Source organism: Cannabis sativa, chromosome 4, assembly GCF_029168945.1.
Source record: "Cannabis sativa cultivar Pink pepper isolate KNU-18-1 chromosome 4, ASM2916894v1, whole genome shotgun sequence".
In the NCBI taxonomy this organism is placed as follows: Eukaryota; Viridiplantae; Streptophyta; class Magnoliopsida; order Rosales; family Cannabaceae; genus Cannabis; species Cannabis sativa.
In genome coordinates this window covers 71,060,673-71,076,282 of record NC_083604.1, presented here as the reverse complement: position 1 = coordinate 71,076,282, position 15,610 = coordinate 71,060,673, and the positions used below count along the sequence as shown (strand labels likewise).

The window sequence follows — 15,610 nt, the reverse complement described above, 5'->3', positions numbered from 1 at the left end:
ATGACCATTTTAAGTATTTTGACTTTTAAGAATATATTTTTTTCAATATATAAAGGAAGGAACATGAATTGTCACCACTGGCAATGTGCTTAAATTCTAACCAAAATTATAATAATATTAACAACAATAATAATATCAATTAGTACATGTACATTATAATCTGTTGTCATGGCCATTAAGGATGTATTTAGAAGAGAGCTTTGAGGATTTATACATTGCTCTTATAATTTATATTTATGTATATTTTCTTTTATTTTTTCGATAAGTCCATTCAGTATTTTTATTGAATTTGGCTTATCAGACCTCGAGTTAGATGTAGCTCATCTAAATTTTGACAAAGCCTTTTTTTTTCTTTTAATAATTAATCAATTTCTTAATTTAAATAAATATACAGCTAACTTCAGCCTAATTTCTTAATTGGGACTAATTGCCACCACTGGCAGGTAGTGGGCTTAAATCTAACCAAAACCCATAATAATAATAACAACTACTAATTACATAATAATTTTTTTGCCAATGCCATTGAAGATGTGATCAACTGCTAAAACATGTTTATTGGAAAAATGAAGAACACATGCCATTTTCCTTCAATTTCTTTCCTTGAATGAATAAAATAAACAACTAACTAATAATATATTAAGACTAAAGAAATTGTTGATGTTGAGTGGTGCTTTGTAGGGTTTTTTTACTAGTATTTTTTCTCTTTAGAGTTATATATATATATATATATATATATATATATATATATATATGATAAGAACCTTATACATTTATAAATTTTCTATGGATAGTGGGTGGTAGGGAGAGGGATCAAAAGTAACTTTGGCTTTGGAATAGCATCAAATCTATTATCTTGTTCTATCATAAATCAGCAATGGAACCTCAACCTCCTTCTATTCTTCATCATTTCATCTATTCTCTATTTCTTTAACTTTTTCTTATAGAAAGGCAATAAGAACTTGTTTGGATTCAATTGATGTCAATAAAGAAAGATTCTATATCTTTTAATGCAATACATTGTTTCTTCAGAACTATGCAACTGAGTATATACATGTGCTGATACATTTGACATTTTTTTAAGCAGTCTTCAAAGAGGTATAATAAAAAAAAAATAGTCAAATTGACTTCTATTACAACTTGAAAAACTTACAACAATAGTTTTATCTACTATATCATCACTTAGTAAAATAGACAAGCTGGTAATATTAAAATTGGTAGAAGTATTATAATTTGTAAAGGTTCGAGAGTAGGATCAATGTCAATATTTATATATTTATGTATATATTTGTCTTCTTAGTATTCTGGTGGCATTATTTTTGTAGATTTCAAAAAAAAAGAAAAGAAAAGAAAGAAATTAATATTGGGCTAGATGTGTGCAACTGATGGGCTGGTTTGCCGCTAGACGGACATGGGTAAGCCCAATCTCCCGCAACTGTTAAAAAAAAAAAAAAGAAATGTAGCGCGAAATATATTTTAAAATTTTTAAAACTGTAACGTAACATCCTTTGGCTGACCTCTTAAGAAACGGACTAATCATAGAAAAGAAAATGGAGTGATTTTAAGCTTCAAACTGAAACTACTTCCCTCAATTTTGTTATCATTTCCATTCTCCAACAATCAAGCTCCACAAAAAACTGATAATCGCCATTGTTGTTACGATTAACTATGGAGAAGCAACTTCGTTCCACTCTTCAATCCTCACCAAACGAATTCATCGCTTCAGCTTCAAAATTCGCCCTCAAATCTTCAAGGACAGCTCTCAAAACCCTAATTCACGCTATTAAGCCCTCTTCCGACCTCTGCTCCTCTTTACCGTCCTCTCTTAATGCCTACATTTCTCAAGCTATCCAATCATTTTGCAACCCTACTGCACCCAAATTCGAACAGGAATCCAACAGGAGTCCCGCTAAGTCGTCGCTCTCGCCCCCAACTAAACGTCACCGAAGATCATCTCGGATCCCCAGAACCCGGATCGAACGAGACCCGGAACTCAATTCGGCGCCGAATACAGATGAGGAGAAGCATAAAATCACCCAAAGTCTTCAAGCCATCGCTTACATTGTACGAATGTGCGTTTCGCACCCGAAGAAGGTGTTTTCTCCGTTGGATTTGTTGCCGGGAGTTCAAAGTTTGCATGATAATCTGATTGTTTTGGAGTCTGATTCTGCGTTGTCATCGGAGATTGTGAACTTGTGCGAAGAGTGGTGGAAGGAGGATTTGGCGGGTCGTGAATCGTTGATTTCTCAGTCACTTCCATTCTTGCTGTCGAGGTCATTGAGTTTGAATAAGAAGCAGGATGTGTATAGAGTATGTGGTCTTCGTGAGGCCTTTGTTCTGTTCGATTTTGTGGACGAAAGCATTGAAGACCTCAAGCTTTTGTTAAATCGGTGTGTGATTGCTCCATTGTATATGAAAACAGAAGAAGGGAGGAGATTCATTGCTTTCGCTTTTGGGTTAAGTAGGCAGATGTTGAAGGAGTTTCTGGCCATGATACGGTCTCAAATTCCGTTCGGAAGTAAATCAATGCTGGAGGCTTATGGTGATGTTTTGTTTCGAGCTTGGAAAGTCGCCGAGATGGACACCAAGGAGGAGATTGAAACTGGGTTTTTGCAGGGTTTAGTAGAAGGTGCCATATATGCAAGCTCTGCGACATTGGCTGCTTCTGTTAGGAGGGTTTTGGGAGCTTTTATTAATCAGCGGACCACAAATGGTGTCGAGAAACTACTTTTTGGGCTTACTGAGCCTGTAATATTTCGGTCTTTACAGGTATTGTTGTAGGCGTTTTTCTATGCATGTATGATTTTACAATTGATTTTGATTATGATGTTAAAGAGAGAGAGGTAAGAGCAAATTTAATTATCAACACAAAAGTTCAGTTTGGGTGTTGCAATTGGTCAAGCTTAATATGATTCATTTCCATCGAATCTACGTGTTAAATTTTGTTGTTTGTCAATTGCTGTGTCTTTGTATTTTCATGTTTGTCAAACAAGTCAATTTTCTGGTGAAGAAAATGATGATGATTAATCGTTAAGTACAAAATTCAGTTGAGGGAGGAAGAGTATGTCATAATTAATTTATGTGTTCTCTATTTCAGGTTGCTAACACAAATGTTCGTCAAAATGCACTACATCTGTTTCTGGACTTGTTTCCTTTTGAAGATCCTGATGCAACGAAGGAGGTGAAAGATGCTTTGCTTGATAAGCAATTTTACTTGTTGGAGAGAATGCTCATGGATGACAGTCCTGACATAAGAGTTGTTGCAGTAGAAGGTTCTTGCCGCATACTGCATTTATTTTGGGAAATCATCCCTTCACCAACCATCACAAAGATACTAACGAAAGTTTTTAATGACATGTCTCGTGACATATGCAACGAAGTCAGGCTTTCCACATTGAATGGCATTATTTATTTACTTGGAAATCCACAATCTCATGAAATTTTAAAAGTGCTTCTGCCTAGAATGGGGCATTTGATAGTTGATAATGTCCTTTCAACACGACTAGCTGTGGTAGATCTTCTCCTTGTGATAAGGGATATTCGAAATTTTCAGTTTCATAAGGTATAGTGAGTTGAAGAATTTACTTTGTTTATATATATATATATTTATATATATTTATATATATGTATATGTATTGTGAGTTGATTATTTTGTTTTCTTTGTTTATTTCATTCTGTTCACAGGTGGTGGAGTTAGATTTGTTATTGTCTACACTAGCTGATGATCATTCTCAAGTGGCTCAGAAAATAACGAAATTGCTTATACCCTCATATTTCCCCTCTAAAGCATCCACCGAAGAGGCTTGTAACCGTTGTGTTACACTTATAAAAAGATCTCCAATGGCTGGAGCAAGGTTCTGTGAGTTTGCTGTATCAGAGGGGGCATCGCTCAAGTCTGTCTTCGAACTTGTGAAAGTAATCATGAGCTTGGTCTTGTCGCTTGATAAACTGCAAGTAGATCACGTTAATGGTTTTCTTCTTGCTGCTTCCAATCTTTGCAGTAACCTTACCATTGAGCCAAAATACAAGGATGCTCTTAGAGAATTCTTTGTTGATGAAAAGTTGAAGCGATTGTTCACTAAAGCAGCATCTAGTAAGCATGCTCAGTCTTCAATCTTCAACATTGCGTCCATCATCTCAGCAGATGATGTGATTGAGATTCTTAAAGGATGCATAGATTTAATAACAAAGTGTAGTGGTTTATCTGGAGATGTAGAAAGACAAGCTGAAGTGAGGTCCGCTCACAAGTTATTACTGTCTTGTGGTCAGCTTGATAGTATGCTTGAAGTTCTAACATCACTTCTACAAAAAACGGCTTACCGTTGCCATGTCAAATTTAATATTGAAGTACCTAACCCAAGTGTTTTCTCTAAGAAAAGAAAACAGGGTAGGTCGGCCAGCAAAATTGTAGATCAGTGGAAAAGTGTCAGTAAGAAAAAGCCAGGCAATTTTGAAGAGGACTATGCAGTCTCTGTAGGAATAGCCTGGCAAATTGAAGACTTGCTTAAATCAGAGGATAGTAGAAAAGTTATATTGGAATCTCAGAATCTAGAACCACTAGTTCTAGCTTTAAAGGCCATTTCTGAAATCAGCATTTTGCAGTGCTTAAATTGTGAATATATGGACGTGTCTTCTGTTTTGGCATACACAACTCTTTCATTGCACATGACTCTTGAAAATGTTAGAATAAGTAGTTTTTTAGATTGTGGTAACATGGAGAATGATAGCTCTGATTCTTCACAAGCAAGTCTGAAGGCAAGTGGTTTCTCAGTTCTCATAATTTATGTGCTTACTTTATTATTGCTTTTCTCTATAATGGTAGCTCTTACATGTAAAATAGCATAGTGATATTTCTTACATTTCTCATTTTATTTTGTCAAGCCAGCTGCTATGCAACTGAAGTTTGTAGTACCTCGTACTATTACTAAATATTAAAATCATCTTTTTTCTGCAGACAGTTATTGAACAGGCACTGGGGCACTTGCTTAACTGTACAGAGAAGCTATTCCAAGAAGGTGACATGGAAAAGTTGAGGAAACCATATTCAGAGTCTAAGCAAGCAAAGAGTACTCGCAAAAAAAGGAACAAGGAACCAGAAGCGGATGCTACTCGTCTTAGTGATAATGGTAAGTGATGAACATACATATATATATGTATGTATTTATATTTGTGGATAATGCTCACATTTATGACATATATGCAGGATCTGTCTGTACTGAATCAAAAAAGATGTCAAATAAGGTGAAAATGCTTACTTCAGTTCTCAAATTCATGGCTGATGCTACTACAATGGGTTTTGTTTTTCATAATCACGAGCGGTGCTTAAAATTCACATCAGACTATTTACGACATATAGCATCAACCTTAAGGAATCAATCTAATAACCTGAATCATTTTGAAGAGGATGATGTGAAAGATATAATTTTGTGTCTGAAGAGCTCCCTCACATATGCAGCAAAACTACTCAATCTAGCTCTTAAAGACATAACAGAAGCTTCACCGCCTAGGCCACAAACTTTTGTTCTTGCCAATGACATGCTTGATCTACTGACCTCAATTGAACAGCATCTGGGCTCTGGTTATGCTGCAAGGTTTGTGGCCGCAGCTAAGCCTTGGCTGCCTGATTTGATTCTGGCATTAGGATATGGGCACATGCTGAAACAGATACATGGAGAAGTGGCACAAAGGACTGTCCTTGATTCCTTCAGGCTCCATTTTCCATCGTGGCTCGCGGCCTTGGCTAAGATTGAGCTAGCTGAGCTGCAGAAAACCGAACTTGATGTGGAAGATGAAAGAGCTTCTGAACCAGAAGAATTACCTGCTTTCAAGAAACTTTTGGAAATGATTCTCGTTTTGGTGAAAGGAAATCCCAGCATACTCGATGCTGCTGGTGAAATTTTCTTGGTTGGCTCCTTAGTTGGGTTAGAAGGGAAGAATAAGGGGCTGGTATTAGGACTAGTACACTTTGTATGTACCAAGTTATTCAGACATGATGACAAGGAGTGGGATGATATAATGTTGGCTTCTCTCCAACACATATATCCTCAGATTGAAAGACACATTGAAGAAGAAAGTGATGAAGATGAAAAACAGAAATTAGAGAGTGCTAGAGTGTTGCTTGAACCTGTTTGGATGTATCATGTTTATGAAACAGGCAGAGTTTCTGAGATGGAAGAATAACTAGACTCTTTTGCAAAAGAGTTTTTCATATATGTGAAGAAAAAGGATATAATAGCTCTTACTTTAATGCTATTGCTTTCTTGGTTACAAGTTCCACGTGCATATAATAATGAGAAAATGAAGCCTTGTGAAGAAATTTAACTAGAAGTCACTTTACTTACCGTTTTAGTATATGAAAACAGTTTGGCCTGTTTTTAAGGTGTACTTTCTGAGTTATTTCACATTTTTATTCCGAGGGTCGTTGTATTTAAATATGACTTTGCTAGGAGATTAATAATTGGAAATGATTCTATTTAAACATTCTTCTACTCAATTTTTTTTAAAAGATTTGCCTTTGTGTTCGAAAACATATTAATATTTAAAGTTAAGGAACAGCAAAGCGCAAAAAATAGTCAACAAACAAAGTTTAGGAGAATATTACAAATATTCCAGTACCATAATAGAATATTACATGTCACTTGCAAAGAGAAATAATAGGATAGCAATGAAGAGAATCTAGCCTTACAAAGAAAATTTTGGTGAAACGACTAACAAAAAAATAATAATAAATAAAATAAAGAAAGAGAGAAGGAATCAAAGTTAATTTACAAGACTACAAACTGTAAAAAAAAATGGAACTTGGGCTCTGTTTGGACTCAATTTATAGAGAACATCCCATTCCATACAATTTTCTCTTCAAATTTAGTTTTGGGAACTTTTTTTAGTCATCCAAATTACGTTAAGCTTATGTTATATAGTCCCTCTATTTTGTTATTTCTATTTTCCTCATAAAATCTGGGTTCCAAACAGAGGTTTAACTAAAAATATACCTGAAAATTGTTTTTATTTAAGCTTATGTCACGATCTGTCTTGTTCTCTAACTTGATGATATATAGAAACCAATCTGCTGAGAATGAATGTTAATTCAAAGCAAGTGTGGTTCAAACAGGGATCATCTTCAAACCGGCAGCAACAGGCATGCCTAGAAACCCAATGAACAAACTCACAAACCACTGTGAAAGAGTGAGGGGAGAGGTGTTTGCAAATGTTCCAAGGAATTCAATGATAATTATTTGGAAGACCACAGTGCATGCAAGGACCCCCACGAACACATAATTATCCAATATGCCCTTGAAAACATTTATCTCCTCCATCTCTCGTGAGCTTATCTCATTGAAAACCTATAAGAATAAAAGGATGAAGGGAAAAACAACTAAGTCACCTTTGTGAAACAATATGTAGACCAAAACACTTTAGATGGTAATTGGTAGCTTTGCTTAAGATAGCTGTAGAAATGTTTACCTGGCAAAAGACAAATGAATTGAAAATAAGCGTGTTAAGGATCAAATCAGAATCCGAGCCACTTAGACCAAATATCTCTTTCCCTTTAACCTGGAGAAACCATATTATCACAAACTGGTAAATAGATTGACCCAGGATATTCCTCCACATGACATTGCTGATGAAGTTTCCTTTTCTTCCAACTGGTGTTCGCTTCATTAAGTCGTCGGTTGGAGGCTCAGTTGCAAGCGCGAGAGCTCCAAGGGTGTCCATGATCATGTTCACCCACAAAAGTTGAACAGCTGTGAGAGGAGCACTTCCTGGAGCAGGATTTTTATAGGAAAAAAAGAAAGTTAGAAGTTGAAAATGATTTCTTTGATTATGAAAACTTATGATAGGCTTCCTAACCTGTTAGACAAGCTGAAGAGAAGTTCACAATTAAAGCAACCACATTAACTGTCAACTGAAACTGAACGAACTTCTGAATGTTTATGTAAACTGAACGTCCCCATTTCGCCACTGTAGCAATCGTGGTGAAATTGTCATCTAGAATTATGACATCTGCACTCTCTTTAGCCACCTGAAGATAAGAAACAAATATAGGTTGGACTTATTGCATTGTTAAGATCATTGATTTACAGCTTGAAATATCATTGTCACTCGTTGGGACAATGCAATTTTAGCAAATGAAAATTAGTATCACACTCACCTCAGTTCCAGCAATACCCATGGCTAATCCAATATCTGCCTCATGAAGTGCTGGGGCATCGTTTGTTCCATCACCAGTTACAGCAACAACTTCACCAAATGTAGTCCTCAACTGCTTCACCAGTGTATGCTTGTCCAAAGGTGAAGATCGAGCCATCACCTATAGAGGAAGTATGATTCAAAGTCAGTAATTAGAATTAATTACCATCACTATGCAGTAAGTAGGTAGAGAGAAATAAAGGTAGGACCTGAATTTTAGGTATAAGTTCAAGCCATTCCTCTTGACTCTTCTCCCTAAATACAGGACCTTCAATGGCAATTCCATCATCTGTAAGTATTCCACATTCCCTGGCTATAGCCTTGGCAGTGTTTATATTGTCACCTGTAACCATTCTTACTGTGATGCCAGCAGCACGGCAAACTGCAACAGACTCCTTGACTCCAGGACGGACAGGATCCTTAATACCAACAACTCCTATACAAGTATAGCCAGAAATTGGTATAGGAGTCTCAGGAGAGAATCCATCTTCAAGTTCTATGTAGGCAAGGCATAGAGTTCGAAGTGCCTCGCTAGCAAATTGGTTAATTGTTGCATTGAGATGTTCAATAGATGCTTCATCAAGTGGAACAATTTCACCATTTGCATTGATAGCCTTGTCACAGTTAGCCAAGACTATCTCAGAAGCACCTTTAGTATGAGCTCGCAAACCTCCTTCAGGAATCTCCAACACCACACCCATCCGTTTCTTTGTTGAGTTAAAAGGCTCAACTTTAATGAGCTTAGATGCTTGTCTCTCTGCCTGAAAGTCTCCACCCAAAGACAAGGCAAATTCCAGCAAAGCAGTATCAGTTGGTGTTCCCAATATCTCACGTTTCCCATCTTTGTTAACCACAACTTCTCCACCAGTGTTAGTGAAAATTGATTGTAGGAGAAGCTTGACAACAAAATCAGGTAAATCGGAAAGCAAGTCATTATTTTCTTTGCTTACATCCTTGACATTCATACAAATGCATGATTTCACAACAGTCATGTGGTTAGTGGTCAGTGTCCCAGTTTTGTCACTACAGATACTTGTGGCTGATCCCATAGTCTCACAAGCAGCAAGGTGTCTTACAAGTGCTTTTTCATTCATCATTTTCTTCATGGCAAAGGCAAGGCTAAGAGTTACAGCTAATGGCAACCCCTCTGGAACAGCAACAACAACAATTGTAACTGCAATAGCAAAGAATTCCAACATTTCCAATGCCTCATCACCAGACCAGGTCCAGTGACTCCCCTCTCGCAGCTTACGATTAACTAGCCCTTGAACTAAAACTGCAAAAGTCACAACAGCAAAGAAAAGGCCTATCTTTCCAATAATGGTGGCCACTCCATTCAACTTTACTTGCAACGGGGTTTCATCATCTCCACCTTCACTAAGAGTGGCCATAAGTTTACCCCATTGTGTTCTCATTCCAACTGTGGTAACCATCATCTTGCATGATCCATCTTGAACCTTAGTTCCAGAAAGAAGGAAAGGGTTTTCAGCGGTTACCATTACTGGCTCACTCTCACCAGTTAAACTCGATTCATCAATCAAGACAGAGAATCCTGAGACAAATAGTCCATCTGCAGGAACTTGATCACCAATAGAAAGATGTACTATATCACCAGGAAGTAAATCATAAATTGACATTTTCTGCCTGAATCCATTTCTTGTAACCTGAATAGATATTTTCTTTTTCTCCTTGTCCAAGTCCTTGAACTGCAAAGATTGGCGATAATCACTTATTGCTGTGACAAAGACAACTAGCAAGATACTCGCCACGATACCAAGGCCATCATGAGCACCCTTTGGCCACCCTTCCATTACAATGCCAACTATTAAAGACACAAAAGCACAAACACCAAGAATCATAAGAGTCATATCTTGCAATGCTTCCCAAACAAATACCAAGAAGCTCCTTGTTTGACTCTCTGTGAACTTATTGAGTCCATAAACGCCTATCCTTCGGTTTAGTGACTCAGCATCAGTGTTGAGCCCACTATCAATTGATGTGGTTAGCTTTCCTGCAATGCCATTAACACCACCATGAACTTTAAGCTTCTTTAAATCGTGGCCTTCAACAATGTACCCCAATTCATCACCACAAATCTCAAAACCAGCGGCTTTGACTTCCTCTGGTACCGTGTAATCACTTGGCTGCACTCCTGTAAGGACATCAGAGTATGTCACGAGAAAGAACTTGCGCAAAATCAAACTTTATAAATAAATATGATAATTACTATCAAGATTAAAAACAGGAACTTTTAAATTCACCTTGAATAAATTGAAATGCAGCTTTCGAAACCAAAACAGCAACTCGTAGCTTCTCCTGCAGTTTAGGACAGAAGACCATCAATATAATATTCACATTAATAATCTTATAACATAGTGAAATTCTTCTTTATCAGTAAAGTAATAGATTTAGTAATTTGTATTCATTATGAAGAATCACTAAGCTCCTGTTTGGGAGGTGTTCAGCACCAAATTTTTTTCTTTTTTAAAAAAACATCAAGCTAAGAAACAGTCTGTGTTTATGAATGCATGGAAACTGATTTCTTCATAGTTTTACATTTTCTGAAATTTAAGTAACGCCATCCTCTATCACTTCTCTAACTTTTAAGAGTTTTCTCCTATACCTATGGTAGCTTACCTCAATTGCCTCTAACAAATAAAGAGGGAATTTTAATCTTACTAATTTACAATAGTTATAGATAAATTTCATACGTTACACTTACACACATGTTATATATTAAAGTTATGCCTTAGTGATAAATTTGTAGTAAAATAGACTTACTATGTCATAGAGAAACAATGTTATGTGTTAGTAAAAAAAAGGTACATCATTTAGAAATTAATTACTATATCAAATGAGGAAATAGCCATGGTTCCTATTTTATAGAATGGTTATTTATTCATCTTTACTTTTTCAAAGCTGAAAGTTTAATCACCAACTCCAGCTGGTTTTATTTAAAGTAAATCTGTTTTAAACATTTAATATCATTATATATTTTTTTATTGATATATGTATGTATAAAATATAATTCATCATTTGTAAATATAGCACATGCAGATCCACCAACATCCTACCCCACATTCAAAAAACAATCAAGTAAAAAGTACTAATTAAAAAATCAAGTTGCCTCAAAAATTTGAATATTTCAAAACAATACAATATTACAATCCAAACACGGTCGAGGCACGTCTTCTAATTTGAATAGTCAAACTTTTTGTTAGGTTTAATAAAAAAATTAAAATTAAAAATGTTTTAAAAACCTGATTGGTCCGGCGCATAGCAGCGGCTTCGAAACGCTTGGAGAGATTCGCAGTGAAACGAAATCGGCGTTTGGGGTTTTTGACGACGGAGCATAGTTGTCTCCATTTCTGCAACGCCTCATCCGACGAGTGTTTCGCCTGAACTGCTCTAAAATTTTCATTCAGATAATTTTCCATCTCATAAGTCTTATAAAACCCTCTTCTTCTTCTTCACCAGTAACTATAACTACTACTATATCGATTTATATATATAGATGGAGAATCAAATCAAAACGCGTATGAACACAATTAATTACTGTTGGAGAATATATGAATAAACTTGCTTAAAATTTTAAGAGGAAATACGAGGAAACAAAGCTCTCTCTCTCTCTCTTTTCTTTTTTGAGACAGAAACAAAGGTCTGTTAAATAGTGGAAATGAAATAATACAAAATAATAATAAAGAACGCGTTTTTTGGTGAAAAATAAAGCGGATTCGTTTAGTAAGGAGTTGGGTATGTAAGTACCAAAGAGAAAACGATAGGAAAGGAAGGAAAGTGTGAATGAAGATAGAAGAAGTTACTATGTGATTTCGTGGTTTTTATTGAACATAAATAATGTTAAGATTAATTAATCAGAATTAGTAATTATTTTAGTGCAACAAAATCGGAGGAGAAGAAATTGGAGTTAGAACGAGTGAGGAGGAGAAACCCCATTTTATTTGGTGCTTCTTTCTTATTATTAGTACTTCTACCATCTCCAATTCTTTTGGAACTAATTCATTTTATTAACTTGGTCAACCTCTAATTCTCTTTTTTAAAAAAGAAAAACAAAAAAAATTATGCAAAATTTATTTAGCTTCGTGTTTTGGAATTTATATGTGTGTTGACAAGGACTTAACTTTAGTTTGGTTTTGATAATGAATCCCTTTCTACTCATTATGTAAATTGGTTAGGTATATTAATACAAGACGCGGAGTCCATAAAGAAGCTAGCACAAGAACAAAATATCCATCACATTTCCATTTTTTTTAACTAATTATATTAAATATGTGAAGTAGAATTTTGTAGAAAAAACCAAATTTTTGGAAACCAAATATGTGAAGTAGGATTCTTCTTCAAAAATTTAAAATATAATAAAATTAAAGAAATAGCTCAAAAATGAAGAACGAGACGAATTTTTATTTGGTTCAAAGATTATTAACCGTCTACGAGTCAATATTATTATATGGCTAGAAAAATCTGTTAGACTTTTATTTGGGCTTACATTAAATTTTATTGGTTTTATTAAAACTTGGGTTGATTGGATAGTTCTTTGCTGTGTTAGCCCATGTTGTTGGTGATCAATTGTTAATGGGCTTAGCATCTGTGAGTAAAGTCTAGGTGAAGCAGAAGTGTGGGCTTTTCTAGTTAGGGGTGAACATCGGTCGGTTATGGTCGGTTTTTAAAATTTTATAACCGACCGGACGGTTACGGTTTTTATTTTACGAAAACCGTAACCGACCGTTTAGAAATTATAACCGTATAAAACCGACCGTACGGTTTTTGGCGGTTTTCGGTTTGGCGGTTTTAGGCGGTTTTTGGCGGTTTTGGGCGGTTTTTGGCGGTTTTAGGCGGTTTTTGGCGGTTTTGGGCGGTTTTGACGGTTTTTTGGTTAAACTATTTTTTTATTTCAAAAACCGAAACCGACCGCCAAATTCGGTGATGACGTGGAACCGAAAATTCGGTTACGGTCTGGTCGGTTTGATGGTCGGTTTCGGTTTTTCGGTTTTTATGAACACCCCTATTTCTAGTTGACTGAAGCCTTTGATGAGCAGGCCCAGCCCAACTAGGGTTTTGTAGCTAAGTCCCCTCCCTAACTCTATAAATACATACTGTCTCATCACAATTGTATACCTTTTGATAATCAGAGAAAATAAACTGCTTCTGATTTAGAGATTTAGGGAGGAAGACTTAGTTGGTAGTATTGCACTATCAAATTGGAGTAACTGCTGTGGATCAATCAGAGATAATTGCTATGGATCAATCAGGTACACATACTCAATTATCATATACTATTATTGTGTTCTATGTTATATACAAATAGATCTTGGGTTAATTGTTAATTTATCTAACATGTGGTATCAGATTGCCTATTGTATATGATTTAGAACCTATAATTAGTATAATTAATTTGTATATATTAATTATTCATAATTTCATATTAATTTCGTTATTATTTTATGTGTAATTTTTTGTTTATAAATCTTAAAACTTTAGGAATTTTATTGATCTTTAAATTCTCTTTCAATTGATATATTATATGTTTGAATTCATTGTGTATATTAAGAGAATTTTAATTTTAAAGTTTTAGGGTTTATATGATTATAATATGAAATTATATTTTGTGTATTTTGATTTTATTGTTTTTGATCTAAAATTGATAATAGATTTCTCATTATCAATTGTTTAAGAATGTTTCTACATAATTAATTTCGGATTTATATAAGATAAGCATTACAATTTTTTTTTCTTTTGTGTTCTTCAATTTTGGGATTGATTTTAGCCATAGATCTACCCATTTATTTTTTTAATACACGAAATTAATAGTGTAAATCAACTAGAAATTGATTCCCCATCGAAACCCATCAATTTCCCCATCTTTTAGTCGATTTTTGGCCGGAAAAACGAGCAGACCCGACTGGAGGAGATCCGGGTCGCGTACCCGGTTTCAGACCCGGCTGGAGGAAGAAGATGGACGCCAGCCAGCAACGCCCACTCGCGGCAGGTGGCGCGTGGGGCGCGTGGGGCCTCGTCCGATGTCCGTTTTCGACGATTTTTTTTTTCAGTATTATTAGAATTTGATTTCTGATTTTTTGGTGATTTTTAATTAATTTTTTGACGCCGTTTAATAATTATTATTATTTTAATGATAATTATGCAGTTAAAAAATTATTAAAAATAATTTTTGATGATTTTTCAAAATCCGTAAATCATAGAAAATTTTTTGGGTTTCTTCTCGTTCCGTATGACATAGTCACTCTCTTGTTTAATTTATCTTGACTATGTAATCTCCACCAATATTCTTTATTTCACATTTTTCCATTAATTGTTGTTCTAAAGTTATAAAACTTGATTATTTGATATAAAAATAATGTGTTATGGTGGACACTTTATTTTTTTTATTATCAATATAATAAAAGCAATTATATATCTCTTTTGGAAATTTGGTTGAAAATTATTAATTTTCAATGATTGTTTTATCACCAAATTTCACATGTTGAAGAAAATATTATATTTTTGGTTGACTATATGTGTAATTACTTGCCCAAAGGTAGTATTTACATATATTAGTTCACATTCCATGAAGTGAGTTAATATTAAATGTATATATTTTAATTATTTGCCCAAAGGTAATAATTTAAATATATAAATTTATTATTATTTTTTGCTTGAATTAATACATATTTTTAAGAAATTTATTTGCCCAAAGGTAATAAAATTCTTAAATGATATGTATTTTTTCTTTGTTGTTAACTTCATGAAGGTAGATCATGTGTGTGTTATATTCTCACCCCAAAGGGGAGTTTATAATGACCAGTTGATTCTACAATATTTTCTAATACATTGCTCATATTGCTTATTCAAGTTTTAATTTTTGAATTTTTCAGTCTCCTTTTCTGTGAACAACAATAATGCTTCCATCCATATTTTGAACGCTTCCAACTACAAGACATGGAAACGAGATGTGGAATTTACTTTAGGCATAATGGATTTGGACTTGTGCCTACGAGAAGAAAAACCCGCCGATCTTATCGACTCCAAAGATGTACCGCCGAGAGAACTCATCATGCACAATGGGAAAAGTCAAGTCGACTTAGTCTTCTTACTATGAAAAGATCCATTCCTGAACATCTATTGAGTGGTTTGCCAGACACTACAAATGCCAAAGAGTTTTTTTCAATGCTGTAGAAAAATTATACGACACTGGTGAAAACGCTGAAGCTGGACATCTTATGGATGAAATGACAACCATTAAGTATGATGAATTAAAAGGAGTGCGAGATTTTATTCTGAAATTGGTGAATGTTCACCCAAGTTGAAAGATCATAATATTCCTCTTCCCGACTCTTTCATAATTCATCGAGCTCTTCATGCTCTTCCCCGCCTCTTTCAGCTTTATCAAGACAAACCTACAACACTTACAATC

General features: G+C 34.9%; 2 protein-coding genes across 3 annotated transcripts; one reads left to right on the top strand and one right to left on the bottom strand.

Annotated features, from left to right (window-relative positions):
* The first annotated feature begins 957 nt into the window (after positions 1-957).
* LOC115713067 (uncharacterized) lies at positions 958-7,339 on the top strand. Of its 2 annotated transcripts, none has more exons than XM_061114877.1 (5): positions 958-2,766; positions 3,095-3,559; positions 3,682-4,756; positions 4,956-5,123; positions 5,201-7,339. In XM_061114877.1, the coding sequence occupies exons 1-5, from the start codon at positions 1,666-1,668 to the stop codon at positions 6,175-6,177; spliced, it is 3,786 nt and encodes a 1,261-aa protein (XP_060970860.1). In that variant the 5' UTR covers positions 958-1,665; the 3' UTR covers positions 6,178-7,339. The 2 variants fall into 2 exon arrangements, with proteins under 2 accessions (XP_060970860.1, XP_030497409.2); XM_030641549.2 differs by having other exon boundaries at positions 959-2,766; positions 3,682-4,752; positions 4,952-5,123.
* On the bottom strand, positions 6,567-12,179 carry LOC115713068 (calcium-transporting ATPase 2, plasma membrane-type). Its single transcript, XM_030641550.2, has 7 exons — positions 11,445-12,179; positions 10,446-10,500; positions 8,394-10,336; positions 8,147-8,305; positions 7,846-8,017; positions 7,459-7,757; positions 6,567-7,337 (listed from the first exon to the last, which is right to left on the bottom strand). Exons 1-7 carry the CDS (start codon positions 11,619-11,621, stop codon positions 7,098-7,100), a joined length of 3,045 nt encoding a protein of 1,014 aa, XP_030497410.1. The 5' UTR covers positions 11,622-12,179; the 3' UTR covers positions 6,567-7,097.
* Between the last annotated feature and the right edge of the window lie 3,431 nt (positions 12,180-15,610).

Bases quoted from the DNA above. Each gene is read 5' to 3' on its own strand.
- LOC115713067 (XM_061114877.1), top strand. From the start codon at position 1,666: ATGGAGAAGCAACTTCGTTCCACTCTTCAATCCTCACCAAACGAATTC. The intron at 4,757-4,955 runs GTGGTTTCTCAG...TTCTGCAGACAG, and splicing joins ACAAGCAAGTCTGAAGGCAA to TTATTGAACAGGCACTGGGG. The intron at 5,124-5,200 runs GTAAGTGATGAA...ACATATATGCAG, and splicing joins TACTCGTCTTAGTGATAATG to GATCTGTCTGTACTGAATCA.
- LOC115713068 (XM_030641550.2), bottom strand. From the start codon at position 11,621: ATGGAAAATTATCTGAATGAAAATTTTAGAGCAGTTCAGGCGAAACAC. The intron at 10,337-10,445 runs GTGAATTTAAAA...ATGTCCTTACAG, and splicing joins TGCATTTCAATTTATTCAAG to GAGTGCAGCCAAGTGATTAC. The intron at 7,758-7,845 runs GTTAGGAAGCCT...ATCCTGCTCCAG, and splicing joins CTCTTCAGCTTGTCTAACAG to GAAGTGCTCCTCTCACAGCT.